The sequence below is a fragment of the Oncorhynchus gorbuscha genome, linkage group LG07 (genome assembly GCF_021184085.1).
Source record: "Oncorhynchus gorbuscha isolate QuinsamMale2020 ecotype Even-year linkage group LG07, OgorEven_v1.0, whole genome shotgun sequence".
Lineage (NCBI taxonomy): Eukaryota > Metazoa > Chordata > Actinopteri > Salmoniformes > Salmonidae > Oncorhynchus > Oncorhynchus gorbuscha.
In genome coordinates, this window is record NC_060179.1 from 26,123,526 (window position 1) to 26,133,580 (window position 10,055).

At 42.0% G+C, this 10,055-nt stretch overlaps 1 protein-coding gene across 1 annotated transcript in view; it reads right to left on the bottom strand.

The window, feature by feature from the left end:
- LOC124039707 (solute carrier organic anion transporter family member 5A1) overlaps positions 1–10,055 on the bottom strand; it is a 104,164-nt gene that overhangs the window by 25,490 nt on the left and 68,619 nt on the right. Inside the window, exons 2-3 of the mRNA XM_046355959.1 lie at positions 4,872–5,004; positions 4,123–4,337 (exon numbers count right to left, since the gene is read on the bottom strand). Of these exons, the coding sequence (XP_046211915.1) occupies positions 4,123–4,337; positions 4,872–5,004 (348 nt within the window). The remainder of the gene's footprint in view (positions 1–4,122; positions 4,338–4,871; positions 5,005–10,055) is intronic.

The following is a 10,055-nucleotide window of genomic DNA, read 5'->3' on the forward strand; positions in this document are numbered from 1 at the left end:
CAGGGAGGGGCGAGGAGAGGAACGGAAGCTATACTGTTACACTGGCAATACTAAAGTGCCTATAAGAACATCCAATAGTCAAAGGTAATGAATAATAATGAAATACAAATGGTGTAGAGAGAAATAGTCCTATAATTCCTATAATATCTACAACCTAAAACTTCTTAGCTGGGAATATTGAAGACTCATGTTAAAAGGAACCACCAGCTTTCATATGTTCTCATGTTCTGAGCAAGGAACTTAAACGTTTCTTTAAAGCTTTCTTACATGGCACATATTGCACTTTTACTTTCTACTCCAACACTTTGTTTTTGCATTATTTAAACCAAATTGAACATTTTTAATTATTTATTTGAGGCTAAATTGATTTTATTGATGTATTATATTAAGTTTGAACATGTTTAGTTTTTCAGTATTGTTGTAATTGTCATTATTACAAATAAATAAATAAAACCAGCCGATTAATCGGTATCGGCTTTCGACCCTGGCCTCCAATAATCGGTATCGGCGTTGAAAAATCATAATCGGTCTACCTCTAATTTGGACCCTAATTATTGAAAGCCAATAGCTAATTGTTTACTTAATTTGATTTGACATCCCTCTCTAGTCACATGGTTGTGAATATAAGGAGGACAGAAAGTTGGGGTTCACGTTTGTGTCATGAATGAGCCAATGCGTTTTGACCCAATCATCCTTTAGTTTCAACAAGACATTGGCCCTCCCCTCCCCTCCCCTATTAGTCAATCATTTGTCTAGTTCCCCCTCCTCAGTTTTGTCCACTTTTTCAGGATGGCAAAGAAAATGAATGCAAACAGTGGAGAGATCAATTCCTAGATTGTCTTTGGGCCAATGGATCAGGTACAGAGTGAGTGAGACAGGGTGAATGTAGCCTAGTGGTTAAGAGCAATGGACCAGTAACCGGAAAGGTCGCTGGTTCGAATCCCTGAGCTGACTAGGTGAAGAATCTGTTGATGTTTCCTCGAGCAAGAAACTTAACTCTAATTGCTCCAGTAAGTCGCTCTGGATAAGAGTGTCTGCTAAATGACTAAAATGTAAATGAATGGGATAGTTATTAAATCATTCAACCACGTCATGATTCCTAAAAACAGCCTTCAGAAACAACAGTGTGTTCAAAATGGTCCCCTATTTAGTGTAGTACTTTAGACCAGGACCACATACGGTAATGCACTACATAGGGAACATGGTGTCATTTGGGACACGGTCATAGTGAGTCACAGTCGTTTTCAGAAGGTTGAAACAGCCACTTCAGTGGTCTCCTGCCTTTGGGGCACAAAGTGTTGAATTGATCCTTTCCACCCAAACACAAACATGCTGGCAGGCAGCCTGTACTGGACTCAAATACACATAATGAAAAGCCCAGAAAGCCGTGCCTCATCTGCAGTTTCAGAGTGATAAAGTTCGATTAGTGTGCGCTGTGAGGGGGAACATAACTAAGTCCCCCAGCGAGGAGAGGAGAGTCAAGGGAGAAATACTGGAGAGGAAATGAGGGGACTTTCTTTTTGACATAAGGACACTGTATATACAGTGGTTCATCAATGAAATGTTTTGAGCTTCAGGCCGTGACACGTTTGTGGTAGAGGGTGGGAAATTGCGTCATTCCGTCACACTATCGCAAGGGAGAGTTGAGAGTTGAACGTTGATTAGGCTTCGGTTTCTATCTCTAAAAACAGAAAGAATTCTAAATAACAGACTGGCTTTATTTACCACAGTGTGGAAAGACTGATAGCCCCTCTATACAGAGTGAGTTTCTGAAACAGAGTCCTTCTTTGCTGATGTTAAGAAGAAACTGAATGAAAGAGAGTCCAGCGAGAATACAGAGAGGGAAAAAAGGTTGCCCATATTTTCAAGACCTGAGCTATTTCATTTATTTTTTTTATTTATGAAATGTACTAGTTTATTTAGGAAATGAAATGTATTTGTTTAGGCTTGGCCTATTTAAGGCTATTTTGCAGCATAAAGCTATATTTGTCAGCATAAAGCAGAGAGACTCACTCATTCGTGGCTTTGGATCAAAATAAATAAGTACCGACATTCTTTCTGGTCATCTTTAATAAAGAAATGTTTTGACCGAGTTAATCTGCTCATGTTGTGTGTATGTGTTCAATTATATGTGACATTGTGGTTACAATGATGAATGTAAACAATCTGAATCAAATAAATCATAATACAGTGATTTGGAAAGTATTCAGACCCCTTCACTTTTTCCACATTTTGTTACATTCCAGCCTTATTCTAAAATGGGCTAATACCCACAATAACAAAGCGAAAACCGTTTTTATTTTTATTTTAGCAAATGTATTTTTTTAAACAAAACAGAAATACCTGATTTACATAAGTATTCAGACACTTTACTGTGAGACTTTACTGTGAGCTCAGGTGCAACCTGTTTCCATTGATTGACCTTGAGATGTTTCTACAACTTTATTGGAGTCTACCTCTGGTAAATTCAATTGATTGGACAGGATTTGGAAAGGCACACACCTGTCTATATAAGGTCCCAAATTTGACAGTGCATGTCAGAGCAAAAACCAAGCCAGCTTGAAGGAATTTTCCGTAGAACTCCGAGACAGGAGTTCTACGGCATTGAAGGTCCCCAAGAACACAGCGGCTGCGTCATTCTGAAATGGAAAAAGTTTGGAACCACCAAGACTTCCTAGAGCTGGCCGGCCAGACAAACTGAGCAATTGGGGGAGAAGGGTCTAGGTCAGGGAGGTGACCAAGATCACAATGGTCACTCTGACAGAGCTCCAGAGTTCCTCTGTGGAGATGGGAGAACCTTCCAGAAGGACAACCATCTTTGCAGCACTCCATCAATCAGGCCTTTATGGTAGCCAGTCCTCAGTAAAAGGCACATGAAAACCCGCTTGGAGTTTGACGAAAAGCACCTAAAGACTCTCAGACCATGAGAAACAAAATTCTCTGGTCTGATGAAACCAAGATTGATCTCTTTGGTCTGAATGCCAAGCGTTACGGCGGGAGGAAACCTGGCACCATCCCTACGGTGAAGCATGGTGGTAGCAGCATCATGCTGTGGGTATGTTTTCCAGCAGCAAGGACTGGGAGACTAGTCAGGATCGAGGAAAAGATGAACAGAGCAAAGTACAGAGAGATCCTTGATGAAAACCTGCTTCAGAGTGCTCAGGACCTCAGACTGAGGTGAAGGTTCACCTTCCAACAGGACAATGACCCAAAGCACACAGCCAAAACAACGCAGCAGTGGCTTCGGGACAAGTCTGAATGTCCTCGAGTGGCCCGGCCAGAGCCCGGACTTGAACCTGATTGAATATCTCTGAAGAGACATCAAAATAGATGTGCAGTGACGCTCCCCATCCAGCCTGACAGAGCTTGAGAGGATCTGCAGAGAAGAATGGGAGAAACTCCCCAAATACAGGTGTACTAAGCTTGTGGCGTCATACCCAAGAAAACTCGAGGCTGTAATTGCTACCAAAAGTGCTTCAACAAAGTACTGAGTAAAGTGTTTGAATACTTATGTAAATGTGATATTTCCGTTTTTTTAAATTATACATTTGCAAACATTTCTAAAAACCTGTTTTTGCTTTGTCATTATGGGGTACTGTGGGTAGATTGATGAGAGCAAAACATTTTTTTTATCCATTTTGGAAAAAGTCAAGGGGTCTGAATACTTCCGAATACACTGTATATAATCAGATGCGTGTTGCGAGCTGTCATTTTCCCTATTTTCTTTGCATCTCACCCTATTCCATATATAGCGCTCTACTTTCAACCAGGGCCCATAGGGCCATTTGGGACGCACCCTATCTGGAGAGGGGCAGAATAAGCATCACTCCAGCTTAGCTACAACAGATTGGTTAACTGAGGATCTCTAAGGCTAAGTCTATTTCAGGTGAATCCATGCTGATCAATGGGTTTTTAAGGATGACTGCATCACTGGTCTTCCATTGGCTAGCAGATTAGTGACTCATCATAGAGCTTCTGTTGGACAGCAGATGACTGAGCCATTATCACATTCATATTTGACAATATCCCATATGGTTCACAGACCCTCTTTTACAAAGGAAAACCAATGGACTGTTAAATTAAAGAGGTAGTCTATGGCCCTGTACACACACACAAACACACCTTTGATGTCCTTTCCGAAGCCCATGCCGGTCTGGACGTTCTGTCCCTCCCCCTTCTCCATCATAAAATCATCATCGCTGGACACGTCATCTACTGATGAGGTCATCTTCTTCTTCTTCTTCTTCTTGTGGCGCGGAGGCAGCTTCTTAGGGAAGGCAAACATGGGGAAGATGACCAGGAGCATGGCTATAGAGCACAGCAAGAACCCACTCCACCTGGAGACCAAAGGTAGACATAGATAGATATTGTTAGAACACATCAACACACACGCTAGCCACTTTAAACAATGCTACCTAATATAATGTTTACATACCCTACATTATTAATCTCATATGTATACGTATATACTGTACTTTATATCATATACTGCATCCTTATGTAATACATGTATCACTAGCCACTTTAACTATGCCACTTTGTTTACATACTCATCTCATATGTATATACTGTACTCGATACCATCTACTGTATCTTGCCTATGCTGCTCTGTACCATCACTCATTCATATATCTTTATGTGCATATTCTTTATCCCCTTACACTGTGTATAAGACAGTAGTTTTGGAATTGTTAGTTAGATTACTTGTTGGTTATTACTGCATTGTCGGAACTAGAAGGACAAGCATTTCGCTACACTCGCATTAACATCTGCTAACCATGTGTATGTGACAAATAACATTTGATTTGATTTGGCACACACAGACGCATGCACGCACACACACACGCACACACATGAACACACCCTCTTACCAGTTGCCAACAAAGCGTGGGTCACTCTGGTCAATATGGACGACAGTTGTGGGGTCGACGTAGAAACCAATCAGAACTCCTCCTAACAGATATCCCGCTGCCGGCCCCAGGGCTCCCATCACATACATGACAGCTGGAAGAGAGAGACGAAGAAGGAAGAAGATTACTTCTACGCCCAATTGTACGCAGTTTATCACTTTATCTCTACCCCTCTGAAAAACACACATACAAACACAGGTTGGAGAGGTTGGAGCAGAGGGAGAATCAACCAATCACAACCAGGGATACTACAGAAATAGCCAACTACATGACATAATAGCTACAATGACCACAATCCATTGCGAGCCTACATGTCCGGTCTGTTTCTTTTATACAGAAGATTGCTTGATTAGAAGAATTCTTGATCGATAGGAGAGCAGTTGCTTCGCGAGGTATCTCTATCTGAAAATACATGATCTAAGTGATTGAAGGTCGGTATTCAGCAGTCAAAAAAGTGTGCCTTAACCAATTGGATATCACGAAATTGGGGAGAAAGCAATCTCGTCTGAGTGTGCCAAAGCGCAGAAAAACTGATGGATTGTTTAACACTTCTTTGGTTACTACATCATTCCATATGTATCACTTCATGGTTCTGATAACTTCACTATTACTCTACAGTGTAGGAAATAGTACAAGTAAATGAAAACCCTTGAATAAGTAGGTGTCCAAACTTTTGACTGGTACTGTATGAACAGACAATCTGACAACACTCTGAATTTACGCTCAGATCGCACACACTGGATGCATTTACGAACACACCCTTAGTTGTCTATCAAATATATTTAGCATTGATCAAATGGGCGGGCGGGCGGGCTCCCGTTCAGCTGTCAAAATGTGGGTTTGGACAAGCATACATTGGCTGGCAAGCTGCAAAAGGACGTGCAGGCCAGTGCAATTTTGACAGCCAACTAGGTAAAACATTTGAGAGGGTTTATCTACTGTTCCCTCGATAGATGTTTAGCTCATCTCGCTCCGGCTAGCATTAGTTGCTGACAAACTTGTTGATGTGCACGACTGAGGAAGAGAAAGACAACCTGTTCATGGTTGTTTGATCAATAGGACTGTAAAGTTCCCAGATGTAAGAGGACTCCCGTGGTATTTACAACATTTGCAGATATCCATCGAGCTTTATTTTGCGGTTTTGGCGAAAGCGTTCTAATGATCTAAAGTTGCACTGTTGCTACTGGCTGTAAACAAACACACAGTCCAGTTCAAAGTGAATGATGGCAGGCCCGTATGGCAATTGGCTTATTTGCATAAAGGCCAATTGTAGCTCTGATGGGATATGGCGCAACGGTCTGCGTAGACTCCGGTACTGGACGAGACAGATGTTTGTATTAGGTTTTATTTACTGCAGTGTCTATTAATTGTCAAAACGCACTGCCGCTTTCCCACTCTATATTGCCATAGCAATTTCATGACTTACTATACGCCATTCCCAAACATTCTATGAATTCATGAAAAATGTAAAAAATATATATAACATAACCTTTGTGTGACTAGGCAAGTCAGGTAATTCTTATTTACAATGACAGCCTAGGTACAGTGGGTTAACTGCCTTGTTCAGGGGCAGAACAACCGATTTGTACCTTGTCAGCTCAGGGATTCAATCTAGCAACCTTTCAGTTACTGGCCCAACACTCTAACCACTAGGCTACATGCCCCCCCCAAAATGACCATATCTACTGAAAGTGTCATATTGTTCCTTTGAACAGATTTGAATAAGATTTCACGTCACTAACACACTGTCAGTTCCACATAAAAACGTACGAGATAAGGGGAGTGACATGACTGTGCATATGACAGTTGTAACCATTTAGCCTCCACACGTTTCTCCATGTGCCCCTATTACAACTGTTAATGACACAGCTAGTAAAGTGGAGGGGTGGCAAGAAGAGGTGGAAGACAGGAGGAAAGAGAGAAAGCTGACCCGGAACCTGTAGGAGCTATTCATTAACCAAGGGGCTAGTACTACAACCATCTAAAACAGCTGACCTGGAACCTGTGGAAGCTATTCATTAATCCAGGGAATATTACTACGAACATCTATAACAGCTGACCTGGAACCTGTGGAAGCTATTCATTAATCCAGGGAATATTACTACAAACATCTATAACAGCTGACCTGGAACCTGTGGAAGCTATTCATTAATCCATGGTATATTACTACAACCATCTATAACAGCTGATCTTACATCACAACAATACAAATTGCACCCTATTCAAATGGCACCCTATTCCCTACATAGTGCACTACTTTTGACAAGAGCCCTATGGACAGTAGTGCACCACATAGGGAATAGTCCCATCCATAACAACAACTAGATCAGCGGGGACTTCAAATGAAGCCCGGGGCATTCAGACCATCACCTCTTAGACAATACTGACCATTACTTTACAGGAGAGACGGGAAAACGTTTTACAACCTGGTGGATACACACACACACGCGCACACACATGAATGAATGCACACACCCGCACTTCTCTGGACATGTGGAAAAACCACCCACGGACATAGAGTAGCCTGGAAAGTCAAAACAGTTATGGACCTTAGTCAGGAGTGAGAACTTCTATACTTACACCTTGAACATTTCCTAAACTGCCCGCCAGGTGTGTGTGTGTGTGTGTGTGTGTGTGTGTGTGTGTGTGTGTGTGTGTGTGTGTGTGTGTGTGTGTGTGTGTGTGTGTGTGTGTGTGTGTGTGTGTGTGTGTGTGTGTGTGTGTGTGTGTGTGTGTGTGTGTGTGTGTGTGTGTGTATATACAGTGCCTTGTATTCGGCCCCCTTGTGGTCCTTCTGTAGCTCAGTTGGTAGAGCATGGCGCTTGTAACAGTGGGTTCGATCCCCGGGACCACCCAAGTAGAATATGCACACATGAATGTAAGTCGCTTTGGATAAAAGCGTCTCCTAAATGGCATATATTATATTATTATTATATTAACTTTGCGACCTTTTGCCACATTTCAGGCTTCAAACATAAAGATGTAAAACTGTATTTTTTTGTGAAGAATCAACAACAAGTGGGACACAATCATTATTGGATATTTCAAACTTTTTTAACAAATCAAAAACTAAAAAATTGGGCGTGCAAAATTATTCAGCCCCCTTAAGTTAATACTTTGTAGCGCCACCTTTTGCTGCGACTACAGCTGTAAGTCGCTTGGGGTATGTCTATCAGTTTTGCACATCGAGAGACTGACACTTTTTCCCATTCCTCCTTGCAAAACAGCTCGAGCTCAGTGAGGTTGGATGGAGAGCATTTGTGAACAGCAGTTTTCAGTTCTTTCCACAGATTCTCGATTGGATTTAGGTCTGGACTTTGACTTGGCCATTCTAACACCTGGATATGTTTACTTTTGAACCATTCCATTGTAGATTTTGCTTTATGTTTTGGATCATTGTCTTGTTGGAAGACAAATCTCTGCCCCAGTCTCAGGTCTTTTGCAGACTCCATCAGGTTTTCTTCCAGAATGGTCCTGTATTTGGCTCCATCCATCTTCCCATCAATTTTAACCATCTTCCCTGTCCCTGCTGAAGAAAAGCAGGCCCAAACCATGATGCTGCCACCACCATGTTTGACAGTGGGGATGGTGTGTTCAGCGTGATGAGCTGTGTTGCTTTTACGCCAAACATAACGTTTTGCATTGTTGCCAAAAAGTTCAATTTTGGTTTCATCTGACCAGAGCACCTTCTTCCACATGTTTGGTGTGTCTCCCAGGTGGCTTGTGGCAAACTTTAAACAACACTTTTTATGGATATCTTTAAGAAATGGCTTTCTTCTTGCCACTCTTCCATAAAGGCCAGATTTGTGCAATATACGACTGATTGTTGTCCTATGGACAGAGTCTCCCACCTCAGCAGTAGATCTCTGCAGTTCATCCAGAGTGATCATGGGCCTCTTGGCTGCATCTCTGATCAGTCTTCTCCTTGAATGAGCTGAAAGTTTAGAGGGACGGCCAGGTCTTGGTAGATTTGCAGTGGTCTGATACTCCTTCCATTTCAATATTATCGCTTGCACAGTGCTCCTTGGGATGCTTAAAGCTTGGGAAATATTTTTGTATCCAAATCCGGCTTTAAACTTCTTCACAACAGTATCTCGGACCTGCCTGGTGTGTTCCTTGTTCTTCTGTCATGTTTGTCATATATTGTCTTGTCCTTGAGCTTTCCCTTCTGTTCGTTTCCCCCTGCTGGTCTTATTAGGTTCGTTCCCTTTTTCTATCCCTCTCTCCCCCTCCCTCTCTCTTCTCTCTATCGTTCCGTTCCTGCTCCCAGCTGTTCCTCATTCTCCTAATTCACACATTTAGTCTTTTCACACCTGTCCCCTATTTTGTCCTCTGATTAGAGTCCCTATTTCTCCCCTTGTTTTCCGTTTCTGTCCTTGTCGGATCCTTGTATGATGTTCGCTGTGCTGTGTCCTTGTCTCGCCCTGTCGTGTCTTGTCTCCTTCAGATGCTGCGTGTGAGCAGGTGTCTTAGTCTGCTACGGTCGGTGCCTTCCCGAAGCAACCTGCAGTCAATGGTCGAGTCTCCAGTCTGTCCTCGTTACTACAAGTGGATTTAAGTTTTTTCCTGTTTTGTTTTCTTCTTTAGTGTTCCAGGATTATTACTTTTGCCATTTACTGGAATAAAGACTCTGTTTTCGCTAAGTCGCTTTTGGGTCGTCATTCACCTGCATAACATCTTCATGATGATCTCAGCGCTTTTAACGGACCTCTGAGACTATCACAGTGCAGGTGCATTTATACTGAGACTTGATTACACACATGTGGATTGTATTTATCATCATTAGTCATTTAGGTCAACATCGGATCATTCAGAGATCCTCACTGAACTTCTGGAGAGATTTTGCTGCACTGAAAGGAAAGGGGCTGAATAATTTTGCACGCCCAATTTTCCAGTTTTTGATTTGTTAAAAAAGTTTGAAATATCCAATAAATGTCGTTCCACTTCATGATTGTGTCCCACTTGTTGTTGATTCTTCACAAACAAATACAGTTTTATATCTTTATGTTTGAAGCCTGAAATGTGGCAAAAGGTCACAAAGTTCAAGGGGGCCGAATACTTTCGCAAGGCACTGTATATGTGTGATTGTGTCCAGAAGCTTATCCAGTTTCCCAAGCTGTGAGTATTTAAATGATGTCGTCATCC